The 24231-nt window shown below is 42.0% G+C and overlaps 1 protein-coding gene and 1 long non-coding RNA gene across 3 annotated transcripts; one reads left to right on the top strand and one right to left on the bottom strand.

Moving 5' to 3' along the window:
* Positions 1-312: 312 nt before the first annotated feature.
* NFU1 (NFU1 iron-sulfur cluster scaffold) lies at positions 313-23630 on the bottom strand. Of its 2 annotated transcripts, none has more exons than XM_039527930.1 (8): positions 23498-23630; positions 20912-21018; positions 14818-14953; positions 11056-11122; positions 9578-9692; positions 7806-7869; positions 2290-2464; positions 313-967 (listed from the first exon to the last, which is right to left on the bottom strand). In XM_039527930.1, exons 1-8 carry the CDS (start codon positions 23545-23547, stop codon positions 920-922), a joined length of 762 nt encoding a protein of 253 aa, XP_039383864.1. In that variant the 5' UTR covers positions 23548-23630; the 3' UTR covers positions 313-919. The 2 variants fall into 2 exon arrangements, with proteins under 2 accessions (XP_039383864.1, XP_039383865.1); XM_039527931.1 differs by lacking the exon at positions 23498-23630 and adding an exon at positions 22840-22985.
* LOC120399560 lies at positions 2374-15900 on the top strand. Its single transcript, XR_005595223.1, has 3 exons — positions 2374-2508; positions 10698-10838; positions 15545-15900. It is a non-coding gene; the product is annotated as an uncharacterized LOC120399560 (long non-coding RNA).
* Positions 23631-24231: the final 601 nt, after the last annotated feature.

The following is a 24231-nucleotide window of genomic DNA, read 5'->3' as shown; positions in this document are numbered from 1 at the left end:
CCTCCCCATAGTTTTACAAGCATTTAAAAACTGACGTGTTCTCTCCCGCCACGTTTTTCCTCACCCAAAAATAGTATGTTAAGGAAGGACCTATTGCAAATTTAAACAGATTAATAATATATGCTGGATAATCTTTAGTTATAAAAAAGTGCATTAGAGTCTCCAACTATCATGGCTGATGAGGATCATCTAATGAACTCTCTTAAAAATGGTACTATTTTCTTAGAGAGTTGATTCACATCTGTAACTAATTGTATCTGATTTTGTTGCCATTGTCTATACAATGGTTGGAAGGAAGGAAATAATCACAAAACTAGTCAATATTATTATATTTAACAACTGGGTATAATCAACAAACATTTTAAGTGACCAGGTTAACTTTTAGTCAAAACTCATACACAGTAATCAAGAACAAAAATAATTTACTTCATAAAAATAAACTCTACATCTCAGAGCTTCAGAATATGATTGCAAGTCATTCCAAAAGCCAATAAGGCAGAACAGGAAGAATATTTGATACAGATATTATATAAAATGCACAACTTTCTTTAGAATGTATTCTAAACAATTTCACTTACTTTTTTTACTTCCCTCTTTTATTCTTAAGCCTTTGTGTGTGAAACAGAAAGAGACCGACAAATCACTGTTTAAAAATGCCTTTTTCATTTGTTTCTTAACCATGTGTAACAGTTATGAAGTCTACAGGAGAAGGAACAAGTTCTCTTTTGAAAGCAGACCATATAGTAAGTCCCTGGAAAAAGCAGTGTATTATCTTTAAACAGGGGGGGCATTTTAAAAGATGAAAATTTAACTATTTTTCTAAAGAGAATGGCAATTTTTGTTGTTCCTCGGGACATAGTTAAGTTATACACTCCCCCAGGAAAACTTTTCTATTTAGAGTCTCACACATGCTGTTAGCTCAGGTAGAGTTTGCTTCTTTCTCCACTCCATCTTCATCATCAACAACCTAAAACCAAAACCCAAACGTTAAGTAATCATTTTCAACTTTGCTTCACTAGGACAACACAAGAGCTCAAGAAAGAGCCATAAGTATAAATGACAACATTTATTATTCACACAGTTAATTACATCGAACCAGATCTTAAGAGCTACTTAATTCCCAGAGAAAGCAATGGGAATAGCAATTGTTCAGTGCCATTATATGATGATGGTCACATGAAAGAGGTGAGCCACTCACTTCAATCAAAATGACATGAGGAGATTTGACTGAAATAAGAAGGTTGTGTAATGCTAAGAAGCAGACCAAGTGGTTACGAAAGCATTAAGAACATTCACTAACACATACCAGATGTTTAATTGGAGAATGTATCTGAATTTGTATTTTTGCGGACACAGACTTATCTTACTATATAGAGAGCAAAAATTTGTTCCTGGTTAATTATACATATCATAGAATCATAGAATCTCAGGGTTGGAAGGGACCTCAGGAGGTCATCTAGTCCAACCCCCTGCTCAAAGCAGGACCAAACCCAACTAAATCAGAAGAAAGTCCCCAAAACACCGAAATATTGTTCACTGACCAAAAAAACAAAATGTTTTTCCAAAAAAATTTCCAGTTATAAAATCCATCCCATGTTTCTGAGACTAAAGCAAAGCAATACATTTGAAACAGAGTCAATAAAAAAGGGAAAACTAAAACTTCATGTGCTGTGTTATTGGAACAAAATAACACTATCAAATTTAGAATACATAGTACAAATGCATGGATGAAGAAAAATAAGAACAGCTGTAACTGTGCAAGGAACAAAACGTGTCAGGCTTTTTGCCCCACCTTATTTGAACAAAGACTCGATCTGCCAAGCCATGCTAGAAGAAAGTGGATTCTAGGGATTTAATCTGACTACTCTCCCTGTAATTAAAGAAGTTTTCCCATTCGAGGTTGATTTGTGGTCCGAGACCCATACAGGTTGCAGCTTCTAAGAATGGAAGTTTTGCAGGAAGCAGAGGCATTTAACAGCGTCCAGTCTCCGTGGAGATGAAGCTTTTCTTTGGTAAATTAAAAAAAAAAAAAAAAAAAGCAGACATAACCTGTTGTAAGTATCAGTAACTCACAATGGCATGGATGTTGCTGGGTTAAATACTGTTATTCCTTTTATATTGCCCTGTATCCATTTGCTTAAAATGCCATATCGTCGGACTTGCAAAATTATGTACTTTTAAAAAATTGTATTTTAAATTACTTGAGCAGAACTCTACATGCCTCTGAGGGGGAAGAGGTCCGGTCTATAAATCAAAAAAACATTTTCATATTCACTAATATTCACCTACCTGTTCCACGCCTTCTACTTCTGGAATATAGAACTGCAGCATGTTCTGTATCCCATTCTTCAGCGTTATGATAGAACTGGGACAGTTAGTGCATGAACCCTGCAACTTTAACTGTACAATCCCATCTTCAAAGCCTTTATATATGACATCACCTCCATCCTCCTGAACTGTTGGCCTGAGGAAACAGAATATTTATTATAATAGAAAATATTACTACAGGTAATTTTTGTTCTAAAAAATTGTAAGAGTTCATTTAATGCTTATGTAAGAGTTAGTTCTAGCCCTTTCTTTTTACACTGGTCCAACATGGGCAATGACAGGACAAATGTCTCCTTAGAAAAAAGAATGAGGAGTACTTGTGGCACCTTAAAGACTAACACATTTATTTGGGTATAAGCTTTCGTGGGCTAACGATAGCTTATGCCCAAATAAATTTGTTGGTCTCTAAGGTTCCACAAGTACTCCTTGTTCTTTTTGCTGATACAGACTAACACAGCGTGTCTCCTTAGAGCGCTCCAGGTCAACATTCCCGAACCCTGATCTGAAGGGACCAAAGTTCTTTCTCTGGTGTCATATCTACACCACCACTTATGTCGGCAAAACTTATGTTGCTCAGGGACGTGAAAAACACACCCCTGAGCGACATAAGTGGTAGAGTGCGCAGCACTATGCTGGCAGGAGGGCATCTCATACCAAAATAGCTACCGCCACTCACTAGGCGTGGTTTAATTATGTCAAGGGGAGAGCTCTCTCCGGTCGACATAAAGCAGCTACACAAGAGATCTTGTACAGCTGTACCAATGTTACTGTAAGCTCTATAGCAGGGGCAGACAAACTTTTTGGCCTGAGGGCCACATCGGGTTTCGTAAATTGTTTGTTGTGCTTTGTATACACAATGTATGGAAGAAAACAAAGTATGTATGGGCCTGATCTGTTTAGTTGATGAGGCACACAGCATCTCACAGGATTGGACCCCAGAGCTATTGACAATTCCCCAATCTAGTCTCCTGTCACAACTAACAAATGACCAACTTTATAAATGCATCCCCATAGCAACATTTTTCCAGATGCCAAGCTAAAAAGCATCATGTTACTTGAACAGAAGCTCTTTATACCAATTCCCAGAAAAACACTTGAGAACTTCACCCCTGCTGGAATAATTTAGGATTTGGTCACATTTATTAACATCAGCATCAACAACTTATTCTAAACAAATCACCTTAATTCCTGGAAGCCAACAAACAAAAAGCATCTGATTGAGAATTCATTCTGCCTTTATTTGACAACAAGATTTTAACATGTTACGGCACAATTCCAGTCTTCCTTTTTTCCCTCCCAGAGTGCAGCTGGCCTGTGTTAGCTGACTCAGGCTTGTGGGGCTCGGGCTAAGGGCTGTAAAATTGTGGTGTAGATGTTCGGGCTCAGGCTGGAGCCTGAGCAATCCAGATCCCAGAGCCTGGCTCCAGCCTGAACCCAAATGTCTACACCACAATTTTACAGCCACGTAGCCCAAGCCCCGTAAATCCAAATCAGCTGACATGGGCCAGTCACAGGTGTTTAACTGCAGTGTAGACATACTCTCATAAGGTTTCTGATTTCTTTGCTTCTATTTTTGGTGTTCTTCAGTGTAAACAATGAATGCTCTGTATGTATCACTGGGCTTATACAGAACTTTTGGAAGCTATTCAGTAATGATATTGACACAACAACATAGACTACTGCAAAAGGTCCGTTCAACAGCCTCCTGGCCAACTGAGAAAAAGGACAAACAATTTTAACAGAACTTCTGTGGAATATAAAAGAGGCAACTGTAAATATTAAGGCTAATGTACCATGGGGGATTTAGACAACCACATAACCCACGACAGCAACGCTTACTTAATGCTGTCTTTCAAATCATAACTACATACGAGAGGTGCCCAAACTTTTTTCTGCTGAGCCACCCCCACGTCCCAAGCACACCTCTCTTTTTCTAAGCAATGAGGGGAGGAGTGCCTGGTGTCACAGTTTCAGGGCAACACAGTGTGTTCCCCACTCGTGGTCTGTCAAGGGCACCCACTCTAGGCTCCTAGCTCCTCAGCCATCACCTCTCTTGGGCAGAGTCCTGCATCTCACTCCCTCCTGCCCAGGGGGTTAGTAAGGCTGCACAGTTCTCTGCCTACATATCTCCAGCTGCCTAAAAGGCCAGCGACTGCACTTGGCTTTCTCTCCAGAGGCTCTGACCAGCGTATTGGCCACACATTATAAGTAGCCACTCAGCGTTTTCTAAGCAAGCACATTTATTAAGGTGAAAGCATTACAGAGAAAACATGTTAAAACAAGAAAAGAACCTACATGCAAGCTAAAAAGTTTACCAGAGGTCACCCCCAACTCCAACCTCAGGCTCCAGTGGGTGATCAGTCTTTCAAAACCCACAACTTGTTTTTCCCCTGTGGTTACAAGTTTGTAACAGTCTAGATTCAGAACCAGAACCCGAACCCAGGCTGGGCAGTTCAGCTGTTTCTTTACGCAGCTTAGGCCTTTGATCGCCAGTGTCTGTGAACTGGTACAAGTCGTTCCTCAGGTTGTAGTGCCAAAGACTCGCTTTTTGCATAACCAGAGGTGGGGAATTTGCATTACTCTCTCCCTAGGTATCCCCCAGGAAATACACTTCACACTTATTGTCCCCAAAAGTCCATTCCCGTCTAGCACATTTTCATTATCCTCCTTTGAACTCTCATGCCTCAAATCCGATCTCTGTCCTTGAGAGTGACATACCATCCCAATCCACAAATGCTGCTTTTAATACAATGGCCCCCAAAGATATTTAAACTTCTCTCAATCTGATCTCCCAAGGATATGCAGAAGATTGCCATGTGCGTCACACCTGGTACTTGCGGGGGCGGGGGGGGGGGGGGGGGCCGGGCCGGCAGTTGGAGAGGGAGTACTCACCACATGGCAGTTGAGGAAGCCTTCTGCTCCCTGCAGCTACCAGGACTTGGCTCCCTGCCTCACTCCATTACCCCCACTCAGGGGAAGCAGATGGGCTAAGCTGAAGAGCTAGGATCAGGAGGGGAGCGAAAGGCTGCACCCCTTGAGTACTGACCTCCCTGCCGGACATAGCCCACTCCTGACCCTGGCACTTCAGCATGACCCCATTCTCTGTCCGGCAGGGGAAAGAGACAGAGCTCTTAGCCTTGGGGCTGCGCTGAAAGGCTGAGATCAAGAGGAGGCTCTGTGTAGCTGGGGGAGGGAAGTGCCAGTACTCCTGGAGTGCAGTCTAACTTCCCACTCACAGAACTCCCACCAGTCTCTCCTGCCAGTTGGTGGACACAGCTGCAGCTGTGGGGGAGTAAGATGGGAAAAAGCCTGGTTAAAGCAGGCAAGACCACCAGCTCAGAGTCCTGTGTGCTTCCCCCTTCCAGACAAAGCCTCCTCCTGACCCCAGCCTTTCAGCCCAGCCCTGTCACATCCTCTGCCTCCTGTGAGGAAACTTAGCATGCCCCAGGGGGACAAAGGGGGATGCGCCCTACAGTTTGAAAACTTCTATATATACCCACACAATACATAGATCCATATAATTAGATAAGATTTTTCTCCTCCCCTCTATATCCCTTCCTCATCTTTGAGAGATGAGTTTACTGTCACTATATTTCAGCTGAAAGATACCCCTTATAATTTATTTTTATAAGAGCTTTCAGAATGCAACATTTTATAGAAATTATAAATAAAAAAGCCCAAGTTGTTGCATTTTCTTGAGAAATGCAAATTAATTCTATTCACTTACACCGTATGTAAGAGTTTGCTCCTGGAATGTGTGACTTGTGAAGAAGCCATCGTCGGTAACAAGAGGACTTCTCAAATACATTAGACATTTCCCCACATCCACATTTCTGTATTTCTTATTTGTTTCTGTTCACTCTGGTAGTCCCAGTTTGGTCATTTAGGAGGGTGGAGCAGCACCTAGGTGCTATACAAGATTAGGGAGAGAGAGACCATTCAGGAATAGTCAGGACACTAGAGGTCTCTGGGAAAATCTGCAGAGAGCAGAAAGCTCACTGCAGGCCCTCCCTCGAAAGAGGGACAAATTATCACAGAGCCAGTGGAGGGGCTGGCCGGCTGACCTTCCGGGGCTGAAGAGCCAGTGCTGGGAGGCTGAAAAAGGCTGAGAGCTACGAGCCAATGGAAGGTCTAGTTTGCTGACTTTCAAGTACCAAAGCCAGTGCCGCGAGGCTGAAAAGGGCAGAGGACTAGGGAGCCAGCGGAGAGGTGAGCCAAAACTGTCCTTCCTGAGCCAAAGAGCGCCAAGGCCAGAGAAGGCTGAGAGCAACAGAAGGAGATGCCAGCTGGCTCTTGGACTCAGAGAGCTGGAGCCAGAGAGGGTTGTGCTGGAGAGCAAGGGCATGCTGGGGCTGTATTCGATGTACACCTCTACCCCGATACAACGCTGTCCTTGGGAGCCAAAAAAATCTTACCACATTATAGGTGAAACCGCGTTATATCAAACTTGCTTTGATCCACCGGAGTGGGCCCCCCCCCGCCCGGAGCGCTGCTTTACCGCGTTATATCTGAATTTGTGTTATATCGGGTCACGTTATATCTAGGTAGAGGTGTATTGCCTGGATTATGTTGGGATTTATGCGCATGGGAGTTTCTTTTGTAATAAATTAAACCCACAAGGGCTATTTACACTCAAATAATCTTTGGACTACTTTGGGGGACAATGAAGGAGGGAAACTGAGGCAGGTGTGCCTGTCATGCCACAGCTTACAGCAGAAGGATGCTCCAGGTGGAGCTGCCTTATGACAAGAACTGAAAAACATCTATTAACTGCTCTAAACACTACATTACTGACTACCAGATTCTAATTTCGAGCGGTGTCAAAACCCAAATATAATTGATGCAAAAAAAATGTAAGGATAAAAGTTGATTGAAGCTCAGATGACTTCTGTGAGTGAATTTCTGAGATATAAATTTGAGATGAGAGAATTTTACTTTACTGAACATGAAATGTTAAACGATTTGAAACTCAACTGAGAACAGCAAAATGTGAAAAACAAGGGAGATGATGAAGAGGGAAAAAAAAGAGTGCTTACCACAAAATCTAAGATCTGTCATGTTATTTTTATTATTATTAGAGATTTAGACTGCAGTAGGATTTAAAGCTATAACCGGGTTGGTCTCAATGAACTCATTTTAAAAAACACACTATTGTGGGTTGCAGGATCCTAATGTCTTCTAAAATCATCTGGGAAAGTGCAGTTTGATTCGAAGGGGTCAGTTTGATTCAGTCAGATCCCTCACTGAACTGGACACTGTTCAGCACAAAGCTAGTTTTCACAGGGAACCTCAAGGTGCAATTTTCAATTAGAGACAATATGAACAAATCTGGCCCCTCCGTGCACCAAGCTGAAATATGCCACGTTACTCATTTAATTTGTGTAATCCTAAAAATATTTAGAATTGCATCACTCTGAAATAATCCAAAACATACCTACTGTGTGACAATGCTTTAAACTAGCAATGTTTAAAGTTACCTTATTCTGGTATCCAGAAGTTCCTTAATCATTAATACAACTTCATCGTCATCTTCTGATGCAGCTTTAGGGGAAAAACACATGCAAAGAAAAATGTTGACAAGGCCTTATTATGATTAATAATACTGTGGTAAAATACTTGTACTACTTAATCGTGGAAAAAGAATATTTTTTTACATCACCAAAGGACAATTCTGAGAGCTAAACTCACAGCTAAATCTAAACTGGTGTAATTTACAGCACATACATGAAACCTTTTCAGATTTTCCTCAATATTCTCTCTTTTACTCACGCGTAAGCATAACCATAGTTCTTCTCGAAGCACAGAGTAGCAAGAAAAGCAACTAACAGCATGGGATACAGGTCTGTGGGCTAACACACGTATCCCTGTATTACAACCTACTTCTCCCTCTGGCTCCTCAGCATGCAAGTTACACCAATATAGATTTCCTCAATAGCTACATGTCACCTCTCTTTCTACAGGATCAGCCATGAATCAGATGGCAGGAATTGGGGGTGTGGGGCGGGGGAGGAATGGAGGATCATCAGGGTTCTGGTACACAATTCTCCTTCTGTCTAGTGTTTATTACAGATATATAAATTGTCTCCAGATTCCTAACAACTGTGAAATTTATTAGAGTATCAAGACCTACATTAGTTACTTGACTGACCAACCGTCTTAGTAACCTTCATTAAAGCATTTTAAATTTTATTTGAAAGACAAATGGCTACTGTTTCCAGCTACAGGGCTGAAAAGTAGTTATAAAGATGGTTGTTTTTCCTTTTGAGGCATCTTTTCAGTGGAACTGAGACCCATAAACCTCAAAACTCCTAAATTACTTAACAGAAGTCATTACTTTCAAAGTGACACTCCAGGCAGTTCTCTGGATAACATACTGAAAGAACAGCTGACAGCAACAGATGGGCTACCAGGACACCTCAACACAGGCAGCGTTTCCCTCCAGCTCAGTTTAGCAACTCTTCTCTGCATTCTTGTTGTAACACTATTGCAATTTTACAATTAATCCATTAACACGGGGTATTTCAACACTTTACAAAGGAGACAAGTGATCTTTATAGCGAGCTTGTAAAAAGCAGACTGTAGCAACCTCCAATATTTTTGTACACAGAGAAACCCAAACACATTTTTAAAAAGTTTCAAACCAAAAGAGACTATAACAGCCGTGGCCAAATCCTTTGCTGGTGTAAAGTTAGTGCCGCTGAAGGTTGGATGTTTTTATAAAACAATGATTTTCAACCTTTTTTCATTTGCAGACCCCTAAAAATTGTCAAATGAGGGTGAAGACCCCATTGGAAATCTTAGACTTTGTCTGTGGACTCCAGGGGTCAGCAGACCACAGATTGAAAACCACTGTTCTAAAAGATCTGCTCTCAGAATTATCTGAGGGAAGTTCTATGACCTGTGTTATACAGGTCAGACTCGATGTTCACAATGGTCCCTTCTGGCCTTGGAATCAATGAGTCTATAAAATTTGGCCTCAGCATTGCACTATCTGAGAATCTGGCCCCAGATTCATGGCCAGACAACTGCTCTGAACTGTTTGTGTATTATTAGTTTAATTGCACCTTATGCAGACCACTGAATCTTGCATGTTAATTTTAGCCTTTTATACTGTTTCAGTTATTCTGTTCTCACATGTTTTCTGTGGGGCAAGTTCATTTCCTCTAAACATGATCTATCAAACACATCTACTTAAGAGAAGACTAAGACCATATACAGGCATAAGCCAGTCATGAAGAGTTTCATTTACCTGTATCTGTACGAGGTGCCTCTTCAGTAATTACAGGTAAACCAGAGGCAAAGAAATCCATTATGGTTGCATAAATATCTGGTTTCAGTAAATTCCAATCCCAATCTTCGCTCACCTATAAAAAAATTAAGAAAACCAAATATAATGTTTCTTCCTCATTCCAAAGATGAATCTTATACATGGCCCTTTGTCCATCTTAAAGGCACCTTGCTGGGCATTTAGGCCTGAAATTTAAATGTTATTCAACGGTTTTACCAAATCCAATATGAAATAGAAAAGTTTTCATAAAATTATATTTAAAATATTCAGTAAAGAGGTCTAGTTGTTTGGATTTAAGCGGTTGCCTGCAATGTTTGCAAGCCAACTGCTGTATAAATTATTAGTGTATAAAAACAAACAACATAAAATGAAAAGAAACTAAAATCACAGATATTCTGCTAAGATTTATTTCTACCAACAAACTGTTTTTGAAGCCTGCTTATGTTTTGGTTGTGTGCTCTATTATTGACATCTCATGTGCTGCCCACTAAATGGCATAGCAACTATATAGTATTTATGCAGCTATGGATTTATTACACAATACCTCCTGGGTTGGGTGAACTCCTGAGTCCCAGATGAATAAGCTTTGCCACTGGAGGGATTTTGAGGCAATATGTAATGCACGTGCTTGCATTTATGTGCATAACTGTTCTTTGTTGGATAGACTTTCACCATCATGTATGTGTTTGTAATTTTGTTGCCTACTATTATCTAGCCTAAAAGGATATGAACCTTACTACTACTTAATATTTAATGGAACTTCTCTTTTAGCTCAAGTAGTAAAGGTCTATTTCTGGAGCAGATGGTTCCAAGCTCTATTCATAATGCCATGTGCATTCTAGATCAGACAACAGTGATGCCTTTATGATCATCCATTTGGATTCCCAAGATCTATTCCTGGCTCAGCCATTAGCTCACTATATATGGCTACAGAAACTTACTTAACCTAAGTATGCCATAGTAAATACGCACATCTGTAAAATGTGAGGCTTCTTTTATTCAAATTTAGAGGAAAGGGACCACAGAAGGGCAAAATGTTATATTAGAAGTTTACTCCGCTGACTTTTAGCATTTTGATTAGAACTGAAAAAGTGCTGTGCATCTACAACAATAGTTCATGTCAAGGGAAACCGTGACGTTCGGAGGCTCTGAAAATCAGATTCAAGAGACAATATCCTCAGAAGCCATAAGTAGAACAACAGTGTGCCTTCACAGCATTATGGTAATTGTATTTCACTTTGTACAGAGATTATGTTGACGAACTAAATTAAATCCCTGTAGTGAATATTTTGAGGACATTCTAAAGAAAGGTAAGATTTCTAGTGTACGTTATGCAAGCCAGGGAAGGATCTGCCAGGAGTCTGTTCCTTTCACCTCTCCCTGTAGACTGGGCAAGCATCAGCTCATATTTAGACCATTAGAACCTCTTTTCCGCTTACCTTTGTGACTGTGATGAAGTCTGGCCCAAAGAAGACACTTTTAACTCCTTCAATCCTGAACAACTGCCTGCAAAAGAAAGTTAACCACAAAAAACACTAAATTAAAAGTTTCTATCAATCATGTTCCACTGTATTTCTTGCTTTCCTACAAGAATAAATTTTGTGAAAAAGTTCCTCCTCTACCTTGGTGGGTCCTGCGCTTAATGGCAGATTTGCTCACCTCAGTAATCTTCCCCACAGTCTGGGTCAACCTCTCCTGTGTCTGATCAGGAGTTGGGAAGTTTGGGGGGAACCCGGGCCCTCCCTCTACTCCAGGTTCCAGCCCAGGACCCTGTGGATTGCAGCTGTCTATAGTGCCTCCTGTAACAGCTGCATGACAGTTACAACTCCCTGGGCTACTTCCCCATGGCCTCCTCCAAACACCTTCTTTATCCTCACCACAGGACCTTCCTCCAGGTGTCTGATAATGCTCATACTTCTTAGTCCTCCAGCAGCACACCCTCTCACTCTCAGCTCCTTGTGCCTCTTGCTCCCAGCTCCTCTCACACACACTTCCTCTCCTCTGGCTCCCCCCCCCCACCTGACTGGAGTGAGCTCCTTTTTAAACCCAGGTGTCCTGATTAGCCTGCCTTGACTGGCTGCAGGTGTTCTAATCAGCCTGTCTGCCTTAATTGGTTCTAGCAGGTTCCTGATTACTCTAGTGCAGCCCCTGCTCTGGTCACTCAGGGAACAGAAAACTACTCATCCAGTGACCAGTATATTTGCTCTCTACCAGACTCCTGTACCCCACTGGTCTGGGTTTGTCACAATTTCTAGAGGGCAATCATCACTTAAGAAAATAAAACCATTAAAGGAGATTGGCAAAGGGTTCTTCTACAGTTTAAGTGCTTCTATTTTTTAATCCATGGCAATGATATTCTGCAGCTTGGCATAAGTAGAAATCATCATACCACGGAGTGTGATACTGAACATACAGCATGTTACTTTTTCCTGTTAAGAATGAAAGAACTAATGCTCATGTCTCTAGCTCCTGTTTGAAGCCAAGAGGGTATTCTTTATCCATAAAACTACTGGATCAGCATCAAGGATGACCAACACACACACACCCCAACATTCCTGGCATGCAACTGTGGAAGGACAGGGACTCTTCTTTAGAACAGTAGATTATGTTGCTGAAAACTTTTAAATATAATCTATTTTACTAAAAGCTGTTCTGAATTTTGTTTCTTCCATAGAGACTCCCCCAAAATGAACTGAACTAGGACTCTGGCGACACTTGCTGTTCAGTGAAATAACTTTTCACTGCAGAGTAGCCCATAATGTTTTAATAGGCCAGCTTAATGTGTAAGGAATCTTCAAATCTTTATTCATTGTTATGGTATGTGAGTGACTCCATGGTGACGTTGGTGAATTTGAAGTTGCGGTTACTCGGAAAGCAAGGACACCAGAGTTTATCAAAATATCCGTTTCAATTAATTTTGCTACCTTCAGTTGCTTAGTGCAATTAAAACACTATTAAAATTCTAAAATTAAATATTCAGAGATCTAAGCTTGATACTTCATTCCTCACTACCTCGGTGTACCGTATTTAAACAATCATCACACAAATTCAGACCAACACACTAAAACCTTAGAACCAGACAGGAAACAAGAACACACTTTGATTACAAACTATTCTAACTATAAAATAATAGAATAAGAGTTTTAAAGGCAATCTCAACAAATGCTCAGTTTTGTTTGTGTGGCCACAGGAGTCAGTGATTTCAAATCTATAAATGACTGTCTGTTGTCACCCACAGGGATACAATAAAGAATAGCTAGAATAAACAGAAGTTAAATCTGGCATTTTCATACAAAACACTGTAGGTAACTCTAATCTTAAAAACAGAGACAGAATACATTTTCAGTAGTATAAATCGCTGAAAAACAGACTTTCTTAAAGGGGAAATCTATACAACTCGAGATGCACAAATCAGATACTTTACCACACATTATGTATGGCAAAGAGGAACTTTCCTACACACGTAACAATTTTTAAATGTTAAAAATGTAGCTGTGCATGTGTGTGTGTGTTTTAAATATCACCACACCCTACTTTGCTTGATGGACTAATGGTCCCAAAATTTTACTTCAAAAAATATTTTGGAGTTACACATGCACTCCAAATCATAGCATAGCTGATATTATTTCTTTGGAAGATTTATATTCTCATGCCAAAACAAATGGGCATCCCAATTACAAAGCCTGAAAACAGAGATTTTAACGGTATTGCAATAAACACTTTACTCTAACTGTGCCGGTAGGCAGGGCAGCATTAAACACAGAATCACAAGATGTGAGTATTTCTTGTACTTCCTAAGCGTGTACTGTTCTTGGTTTCCTATACAGAAGTTAATTTTCAGACATCTTGCAACAAAATCATTTTCCTCCAGTTATTTGTATTCTGCAAGCTAACATAATTTGGCTTATACACATCTTGGTATTTCAGCACTCTGCTAATGGGATCTTGGGTTGTAAACAATCTCTACTGGATGCACGGAAATACCTTTCACACTACATCTGCTGTTCTATACATATGGGCATTTATACTACCTTTGAGCTAAAGAACTTAAATTGAAAAGTTCCTGTTTGGTTACAAATCAACTATAGCATTTTGGAATCATTATAGCAATACACTGGATAACATTACATTTCCCGGAGAGAGGGCTGCATTAAGCTGCTTTCACTTGTGTGCAGTATTTCCATCACGTATAAGAACAAATTAAACTATGATTTTGGGAAGGTGACACTATGGGATTTCCATATCTCAGCCTCCCACTGCAGCCTCTCCACCCACATACATAGCAGGTATAAGGAGCATTATTCCCAGAGGCTGCTATTGATGTAATGGCAGATACCAGAAGCAGTGCTCACACCCACTTTCTTCAGGAAGCAAGTTTGCAACAGTTCTCCAACGCATCTCATCACCATCAGCAGGCGAAAGACTCCTGTGACTCCTTCCCATCCCAACCTCTACTTTCAGACAGACCTTTAATGGTGTCCCAGCCCTTTTTTACCCAATGAAAACATAGCAAAGTATTAGATGGAAAATAAACTGCAGTAATGATTCATAGTCCAAGTGGACTGAAATGTATTAGTCCAAGTAAGTTTCACTGTGGATACTCCAGATCTATGGCACTGAGGACCTTTGCAAAAGATTATACATGAATAAGACTAGAAAAAAAGGTTCATTACAAACTTGAGTAATTTTAATTTTTCCACTGTACTGTTTGTAACACACCCATATTTTAAAGGAAGAAAAAACCCAATGGCTTCGAAGCTAATGTTAAAAGTTATTAACTGTGCCAAAATTAGTAAATTGTTTCATTACACTGTGAGTTGGCATGACTTTAATGTGACTACTAGCGTAAGAACTATTCACCTGAGTAAACTTTTGCAGGATCCAGAACACAGGTATGAACAACAGTATATTTCCTTTTCAGAAATAATGAATGCTATCATGATTTGATTCAGAACAATGAAATAGATGACCAGGAACTTAGTTATCACACTGACATGCACAGTATAAAAATCTCGATAGCCAAAGTAATCTCTCTCTAGGCATTCAATTTACTTTATGAGAAAAAGCAGCATCCACAATGGAAATGCAGCAAATCCGCTCTTTAACATTCAGCTGCATTGATGATGACACTTGTATATACATGTGTTTCAGTAACTAACACAGATAGTCCCTTGAACAAAGTATGTAATGCTTGAACACACCTCGCTAAAGGTGAGCAAAACGCTGCAGCTGGTGTGGAGAAATCCATGGTCCTCGACTCCAGTACTTGTCTTCCTGGAATAAACTTCAAACTATTTGGATTTGGAGTGTCCTGAGTCTGAATAAACATGCATCTTACTGAAAAGAGAAAGAAGGAAATAAAAGTTCAAAAAAGAGAAGTGGCTCATATAAGGAATAACGAATAACAGAGATCCTGTTTATTTAGGCAGGCAAGGTTTTGTTTGCAAAACACAGATTTACTAAAAACAGAGGACTGTGGAACACTGAAATGTATCAAGCATGGCTCTCTGAGTTCCATCAAAGTACCCATATTAACATGAAGATCAACAAATTCAGTCAGTAAATTTAAGACACAGATGAAAAGCTTAATGAAACCCTGTCCCAGCTAGTTTTAATCTCAGCTTTATTCCCTGAGCAACTTGCTGCTCACATTTTCTGTGTTTATCTGAGCAGAGCTAATACTCTCCCCATCCTTTTTCAGAGGCTCTCTTTTTAACATCCACACCAAGATAAAATTTGTGCCCCTTCTCTATTCTATCCAGGTTGCTATTCCATGCTCACCACTTTGGTACCTGAGCATTATGTGGGATCTCCACTCCACCATCATCACCCTCCTGTTAAGAACATTCCAAATGCAGGACTTGGGCAGATGTACTAATGCTCTGTTGTAGATATTCTAATGTTAACATCTTTTTGTTCCTTTTCCAGCATTATCAAAAAGGAAGACGTATCACAGAAAATAATTGTAAAAACTGAACACACAGCCTGGTAAGGAGTGTTTGTGACATTTTGGTGTGGACAAGAAATTGCAGTAATCTGGAAACCTGCATAGCCTTTCAGAGCAAGCACAGAATTCTTTTTAATCACCCAAACTATCTTATCTGAATGGACAGCTCAACCAGTTTAACTAAGCTGGCTCTGATAACGTGCTTATTGACTTTCAGCAAACATTTTGTATTAACAGTTGATATTAAAATCATTTATAAAAGTTGGTAAAAATATACCCAACATTTATGAAAAAAGTATTTAGTTGTTTACTCAGATAGTATTATTTTAATAGGATTTTGCTGGACTGGCCAAACCTTAATAAAAAGAAATAGTATATTCTTTTACCCAAGGATATCAAAGTGCTTTGCAAACATTATTTAAGATTCACAATGGAGCTGTGCAGTTGGTATTACAATAATCATTTTACAGATTGGAAATGTGAGGTACAGGGAGGTTAAAGGACACGTGATGTCACACAGAAAGTAAATGTCAGAGTTGGATATAGAACCCTACCTCCTTATTCTCTACATTAACCACTAGATCACTCTCCCGTCCCTTCACTGCCATATTTCATTGCATGATTAGGATTCTCAAAACAACACATCACCTTCAGCAAATGGAAACTGATTTTTTTAAATCAGAAAACCCTAGAAATATGTATAAATTCTGAGTACATAATATTTGGGAAGCAAGGTTATTTAACTTCAGAAACATATGGCTTACAGATAATTATTTTTGTTATTTTTAAGCAACAAAAAAAAGAGCTGAAGCTTTCACTTCCTAAACAGCAATTTTGATCACGACTCCTAGTATTAGATGACAAATCAGGCTATTTATAAATCGCCAAATTTCCTCTGCAGGTGCCTGTCATGACAACAACTCATTTGACTTTAACCCACACCATCACCACACACGCAAGCTCTTAGGTTTTGAGAGAAAGAATAAAAGAATTAGCATGGAGACGCTCAGTGCTAACATGCTAGAAATAGTCCTGACTTAGGGTACGTCTACACTACGGGATTATTCCGATTTTACATAAACCGGTTTAGCAAAACAGATTGTATAAAATCGAGTGTGCGCGGCCACACTAAACACATTAAATCGGTGGTGTGCGTCCACGGTCCGAGGCTAGCGTCGATTTCTGGAGCGTTGCACTGTGGGTAGCTATTCCGTAGCTATCCCATAGTTCCCGCAGCCTCCTCCGCCCCTTGGAATTTCCGGGTTGAGATCCCAGTACCTGATGGGGCAAAAATCATTGTCACGGGTGGTTCTGGGTAAATGTCGTCAGTCACTCCTTCCTCTGGGAAAGCAACGGCAGACAAGCATTTCACGCCTTTTTTCCCTGGATTGCCCTGGCAGATGCCATAGCATGGCAATCATGGAGCCTGTTTTGCCTTTTGTGACTATCACCGTATGTGTACTAGATGCCGCTCACAGAGGCGATTCAGCAGCGCTACACAGCAGCATGCTTTTGCTTTTGCATGACAGCAGAGATGGTTACTAGCCATACTGTACCATCTACCATACCATAAATTGGTAATAAGATGATCATGGTTACCAGTCCTTTTGCACTGTACCATTTGCTGCTGTCATAAGTGCCCCTGGCTGATCAGCCAGGGGCGCAAAAGCCAAAATTGGGAATGACTCCCTGAGTCAAACCCTCCTTTTTGGTATCTAAAAATAGAATCAGTCCTGCCTAGAATATGGGCAAGTGTACTAGAGAACCACTGTATCATAGAACCAGAGAGCACAGCTGCTCTGTGTCAGATCCAGCAGAAATTATGAGCTGCATGCTATTCACAGGGGGGTACTCCTGCAACAACCCCACCTGTTGATTCTGTTCTTCCCCCAGCCTTCCTGGGCTACCATAGCATTGTCCCCCCACTTGTGTGATGAAGTAATAAAGAATGCAGGAATAAGACACAGTGACTTGTTAGTGAGAAATGAGTGGAAGGCAGTCTCCAGCTGCTATGATAGTCCAGACAGGACAGTAAGGAGTGTGGAGGAGAGAAGCCCAGCATCCCTCTGTTAGTCCAGGGGCAATTGAATCTTTTCTTTACACATGAAGGGTGGGGGCTGATGGAGCTCAGCCCCATGTTGCTATGATGACGATGGTTATCAGCCATACTGCACCATCTACCAGGAAAAATTAGGGCCAGGCGCCCTTGATTGACCTAACTGATGCTAGTCGGCATGGTTACCAGTCCTTTTGCACTGCCCCATGTGCCAATAGGCTGATGATGAGGACGGGTACCAGTCATATTGCACCATCAGCCACCCATGGCGGGGGGTGGGGGGAGAGCAAGGATGTTGGTGTTGAGTGCTGCAGCATCGCATCTATCTGCAGCATTCAGTAAAGATAGGGTGACATGTTAAAGAGTCAAGAGAGGATTTTTTCCCTTTCACTTCTGGGGGTGGGGGTGGGGGGTGTGTAAATTGCCGAGCTATGCCCTGACCCACCGCGGACACTGTGTTTGACCCTAGAAGCATTTGGAGCTCAGCCAAGAATGCAAATACTTTTCGGAGACTGCAGGAACTGTGGGATAGCTTGAGTCCTCCAGTCCATGAGCGTCCATTTGATTCTTTGGCTTTCCGTTACGCTTGTCACGCAGCAGTGCGCTGAGCCCCTGCTATGGCGTCTGTCTGGAGATTTTTTAAAAATGATTTTGAATTTCGTCTTCTGTAACGGAGCACTGATAGAACAGATTTGCCTGCCCTTACAGCGATCACATCCGCATGGTCCATGCGGGAGCTCTTTCTTTATTTTGATTTTTAACTGCATCGCCACATGTGCTGATCGGAGCTCCACGCTGGGCAAACAGGAAATATTCAAAAGTTCGCGGGGCTTTTCCTGTCTACCTGGCCACTGCATCCGAGTTCAGATTGCTGTCCAGAGCGGTCAGTGGTGCACTGTGGGATACCGCCCGGAGGACAATACCGTCGATCTGCAGCCACACTAACCCTAATCCGATATGGCAATACCGATATTAGCGCTACTCCTCTCGTTAGGGAGGAGTACAGAAACCGGTTTAAAGAGCCCTTTATACCGATATAAAGGGCCTCTCAGTGTGGACGGGTGTGGCGTTAAATTGGTTTTACACTCCTAAAACCGGTTTAAATGCCTAGTGTAGACCAGGCCTTAGCAACAGCCATTCTCTGTTCTGTCACAGAACTCCATCCACAAGGGCTAGAAACATCTTCCTGATTAGATGAGGGTAGCTATTGCACCCAGAATCTTCTGAAGTTAGGAAAACAGATTATTTTCAAAAACCAATGTTTCTTTCTCATTAGTCAAACTGGAACTCTTTGTATATACTGTGAATAACCAAGTTTATCATCATCTACAGTTTGTAAGTAGCATCATGCACAGAATAAACACCTTGCTTCTTTCAATTATCTGACCACTATACCATGTACTTTTTTCTGTTTGATCATTTATTGAAAGTGAAAAATAAAGATAGAAAAAAGACAGAATTTAAAGGACATTTGTAGATCAGCACGCAGCTGACTAGAACCCTCAGAGTCAATCAGACAACTGCTTGATTAAATTTGAATTTAAAAAAAAATTCAATTCTGAGTTGGGTAGGTCTGAGGCCTTCTGGAATCTGCATCAAAAAGCATTTGCTGCAGTGGGCATTGAGACACTCATTTAAATAATATTTCCAATTGTGGTTGGTTCTATACAACAGGCACCTGCATAATTAAAAATGTATATATACACACATCTCTTTCTTCACAGCATGGCAGAATTGTTGTTCAATCCACCAGGCAGCTGCAGAAGCTGATCTGCAATTTTCAGCAGCACAAAAGGCAACTGAATCTTTTTTTTTTGCTGAGCATAGAGTTGTACAAAATATTGTAGGAGCAGATACAGTAAACTGGAGTTCCAACCTTCACGTTTTCAGATTACATTTGCAGATAATATTAATTTTGCCTGGTGTGTGGGAATTTTAGTGTTAGTGAAAGGTGCTGGATTGACAGACCTGGCTATTGAAGTCATCTGTCCACACACACATACAATATTTGCAGTGGCAGTTCAAACCTCTCTGGGTTGCCCTTCCAATGTTCCACAAATCTGTCCAGAAGAAGGAGCCCTCTCCATCTTCATGACTCAATCACCCTTAGCCTCTCTCCTGAAACTTCTTAATGGTTAGTGCCAACTATGGTGAATGTGTATTACAAACCCTTTTCTGTGACAAAACTAACTTTATACAGATCACTGAAGAGACACAAGAAACTAAAAAAATTTTATCACTAACAAAGACTGGCTTTGAACCAGAAATCCAAAGCTGAAAATCTATATATGTTACTACAGTCCCATGAGCTACCTAACTACAAGTTTTAGCAGCTGAAGTGCTTTTCAGACAAACTAATGTAAGAGGTTAATTTCTAGGTTAATATTAAAAACTGCAAAATAGTAATTTCAGTCCATTTTAATTTCTCAGTGCCTTAATACAGTGTTAGGCAAATTAAAAAAGAATTGGGCAACATGCCTAACAAATTGACAGATAGGAAGAGTAAAATCTCTTCAAGCCTCAAATCTCCCCAGCACCTACAATTAATCAGACAACTCAAAATTAAAACAAAGCTTTTAAGTTTCTGCCCCAAAGATGGCCAGAGACGTACAGAAGGATATATTCAAGAGCAGACTGCTCCTGATCATAGAATCATAGGGACCTCAGGAGATCATCTACTCCAACCCCCTGCTCAAAGCAGGACCAATCCCCAGACAGATTTTTGTCCCAGATCCCTAAATGGCCCCCTCACAACCCTGGGTTTAGCAGGCCAATGCTCAAACCACTGAGCTATCCCTCCCTCTGGCAAAGGCACTACGCCTCCACCCTTGCAAGATTACATCTTGGGATGATCAGCAGTTCCAGTCTTGCTGATTTCAGCTGTTGAACAGGACACAGGATAGCTGGAGGTCTCAGAGTGATCTTACACTAAGAAGGAGTTAAACTAATACATATGAGCACAAATATAGTGCTTTACACCTTCAAAACTCTGTACAAGCCTCAGCAACCAAATGAAATATCTCCATTATTATACAGATGGGGAAACTGAGGTGCAGAGTATAATGGACTTACCCAAGGTCATACAATGACCAGAATCTGGAATACAGTCTCTAAATCCTGGTTCTAAACTCTGGCCACATGACGACTTAACTACCTTTCCACTAACAAAAAATCACCCAGAATCTTGCATACATTTGAGATTTCAGTAAAAAGGAGAATTTATTCTTTCACCATCTTCTTGAGACAAATCTCATGAGCGCTTTACTTACTTTACGACAAAAATTAAATTTACCTGTATTATGTGCTACGGTGGATGGAAGAAACGGTTTCCTTCGGACCAATTGGCAGAGAGGCTGTTTAGTTGTTAAATTAAAATCTTTTAATGTCGTGCGACAGAACCTAAAGAAAGATACAGATTTTACCAACAATATCTCAATTAAGAATTTAGCTTTTCCCATCTCTCAAGGAAAGAGACTTTTGTATGCACCTAATATCTCTGGATTTCAGCAAGTTGCTTAATCAGTTTCCTCCCTCTTGAAGGAGAGCAGGTAATGTAGACTAGCTATCAGCTACAGGCTTATTTTCCTCTCCTCTCCACATAGTTGTTGGAGGAGAAGGGAAAATGGTGTTTCAATCCCTTCTCCCTCAATTTCCAGGTGGCCAAGTAATCATTACACAGCAATTGCCTTGATTTAAAATTCACCAGGACACTGCTGTGGAGAAAGGACAGCAGCTCCACTGAAGCAGTGTGTCAACAGAGCTACACCTCTACCCCGATATAACGTTGTCCTCGGGAGCCAAAAAATCATACTGCATTATAGGTGAAATCACATTATATTGAACTTGCTTTGATCCGCCGGAGTGCGCAGCCCCGCCCCTCCGGAACGCTGCTTTACCGTGTTATATCCGAATTCATGTTATATTGAGTCGTGTTATATCAGGGTAGAGGTGTATTCGTATCCAGCAGCTGAAGACCAGGGCCCTGGAATGGAACCAGGCCAGCTATAACAAAAAATTCTTGTCGATGCTGGTCAGCTAAACCACACCACCCATCTTGTTGACACACACAGACCTTGAGTGGACAAAACAGTGAAGAATATGCTGAGAAGAACAAACTTGAAGAGGTGAAAAGATGGACTAAACTGATTTTCAAAAGCTTAGGTGCATATTTGTACTCAATAATTACCATGATTATATAGGTAATAAACAGGAATACAAAAAAATGTTCATTTTCACATGCAAATTCCTGTTTTGTGCAATCACTATAATCACATGCACAAACTTGGCATGAAAATATCCACAATTAGAAAATCTGAACTATGACTTCTAACTTCCAAGAATCTTCAGACAATGGATGTTGTAATTATATGGTGACAGATACCTTTATCTGTTACTAACAAGCACCGTGAATTATTTCAGCAAAAATATTTTAAGATCTAATCCAGATTTCTTTCTTTATGCTGCTTACTCTTTGCTTCCCTTTCTTTGGGTTTGGACAATGAAAATAGATGGTCAGTTTCACACTTAGAGTCAGTTTCGCTTTCAGATCTCAGCAGAAGGTTGTTGATTTTGTTTTGTATGAGTTTGTTTACAAAATTTAAGCAATTGGGATAATTTTGAGTTACTAGGGTCCTTTTAACCCTTTCCTCATTGTAAAGAGGTAGAAGTTGCTCCCTACCCAGCCTTTCAGTGATAGTTCACGGGGAACATACTAGGGACATAAATAAAAAAGTTAACGGTTTAAATGATTTAAAGTATTTCATTTAAACAGTTAACTCATTAAAGGGCTGATCCAGCCAGCATGGCCACTGCTGGGGGCGCTCTGGGTGGACAGTGCTGCTCCAGCCAGCGTGGGGCCGCTGGGCTGGCTGGCAGGCTGGGGACTTAACGGTTAAGGCGGGTTAACCGGTAAGACTAATGCTTACCAATTAACCAGTTAACATTTTACATCCCTAGAACATACAAACCCAGTAGACTTAACACACCATTAGCAGTAGCAGTTCATTCTCATTGTGTGTCCCTCTCAAACACAGCAACACACACCAGGGTAGGGAGCCTACGGTGACCTGCTGTAGTAGCCCTTTCCCCCACTTCCCCCATACAGTGGGGAAGGGCATTGATGCTGAGGGAAGCCCAGATGTCTTTAAGGTATTTTAGGACTTAATGTTAAGGGTGGGTGATAACCTTAACTAATTTTAGCACTATGCTCTCATGTCTCACAAGCACAAAGTGGGGTGAGTAGACAACTGCATCCTGCTGCTTCCGGTAGCACCCTCCTCCCTGATGAATCTGTGTAGGAGCTTCTTTCTCTATCCCATATGCTGATGGTGGAGTTGCCAACCTGCACAGAGGGCTGGAGGGAAACAATTCCCACCCTCTGCGCCCCAGCAGGCTCTCTGAGACAGGGACCATCTTTTTATGCTGTGTTTGCGCCTTGCCTAGCACAACGGGGTCCTGACCCATGACTAAGGCTCCTCCGCAGAATGACAATACAAATAATAAAACCATCTTCCCAGTCACACGCTGGGTGGGGATTGTGGCTCAGGTCAATAGTTCATAGTTTTTGTTCGAAGGCCAGAGAACACCATTGTGACCAGTTATTCTTCCTCGGCTTCTCCACTGCGTGGGGGGAGGACGGGGGGGAATTAGCCCCCAACCCGCCAGAGCGGGGGGGAGGGACGGAGATGAGGGGTGACCCGCGAGGGGTGAGGGCGAAGATGCGGGGGGGTGACCCGCGGGAGGGGAGTTGGGGGGCGGAAGATGAAGGGGCGGCCCGCGAGGAGGGAGAAGGCGGGGTGACCGGCGGGGACCCTCTTCCCCCCCGGCCGGAAAGGAGTTAACCCCCCGGGCGGGGCTGCGACGGGCCGAGGTCACCTACCGGCCTCCCAGCCCCGCCGCCGCCCGCAGCCACCGCGCCGCTGCCGCCATCTTGGCTCTCCCGGGGCGCCGGTGGCCGGACTCAGGGCCCCTGGCGCGGGGCTGCCCGGCCCAGCCGCCTGCTTAGGAAGGAGTCGGAGGCGCCGGGGCGGCCTCTGCCGGCCGCAGGGGGAATTGCAGCGAGGGCTCCGCTGGCTGCCGGGCTGCTAGTGGCAGCGGTGGGGATGGGGGGAGTTCAGGGGCAGCAGAGGCCAGGGACTGGGGGGCGCGCACCCCACAGCCTGGGCCAGGGCAGCCCGCTTCCTCCCGCTGCAACCTTAGGGAGCAGCATTGCTACATGGCTAGGCCCACACAGTGGGGCGAGGGGCTCCCACCTGTCCAGGTTGGCCCCTTGCTGGGGTCCCTGGCCTGGGAGAGCCATCAAGGGGCTCCCTACACGCCTGTCCAGTTTTATGGGCCCAGGCTTCTCTCTCTTTTATTAGCACTACAGAAGTAGCAACCCCAATGCTTCTGCAAAACCCACTGCTACCCGGCCCCCATGTGCCCCACCCAGGCAACAGGCGGTTGCCTTAGAAATGTTTGCAAGCCCTATCCATTTAAAAAAATACCATAGGGTAACACAGTGGAACAAAACATTTCCTATTCAGGGTGAAAAACTCCATTATTTATTTGCAATATTTCCAACACTCAGTGTTCAAAAATCAGGCTGCTGCTCCCCAATGATCGTAAGGTTGG

Source organism: Mauremys reevesii, linkage group 2, assembly GCF_016161935.1.
Source record: "Mauremys reevesii isolate NIE-2019 linkage group 2, ASM1616193v1, whole genome shotgun sequence".
Taxonomy (NCBI): Eukaryota; Metazoa; Chordata; order Testudines; family Geoemydidae; genus Mauremys; species Mauremys reevesii.
Note: the sequence above shows the minus strand (reverse complement) of the source record. Positions and strands in the feature narration are given on the sequence as shown.

What these genes read in the sequence shown, in the direction of transcription:
- NFU1 (XM_039527930.1), bottom strand. Translation starts at nt 23,547, where the DNA reads ATGGCGGCAGCGGCGCGGTGGCTGCGGGCGGCGGCGGGGCTGGGAGGC. An exon ending in CACCGTAGCACATAATACAG is followed by an intron (nt 14,954 to 20,911) that starts GTAAATTTAATT and finishes TTCTCTTTTCAG; the next exon opens with TAAGATGCATGTTTATTCAG. An exon ending in GGCACCTCGTACAGATACAG is followed by an intron (nt 7,870 to 9,577) that starts GTAAATGAAACT and finishes TTTCCCCTAAAG; the next exon opens with CTGCATCAGAAGATGACGAT.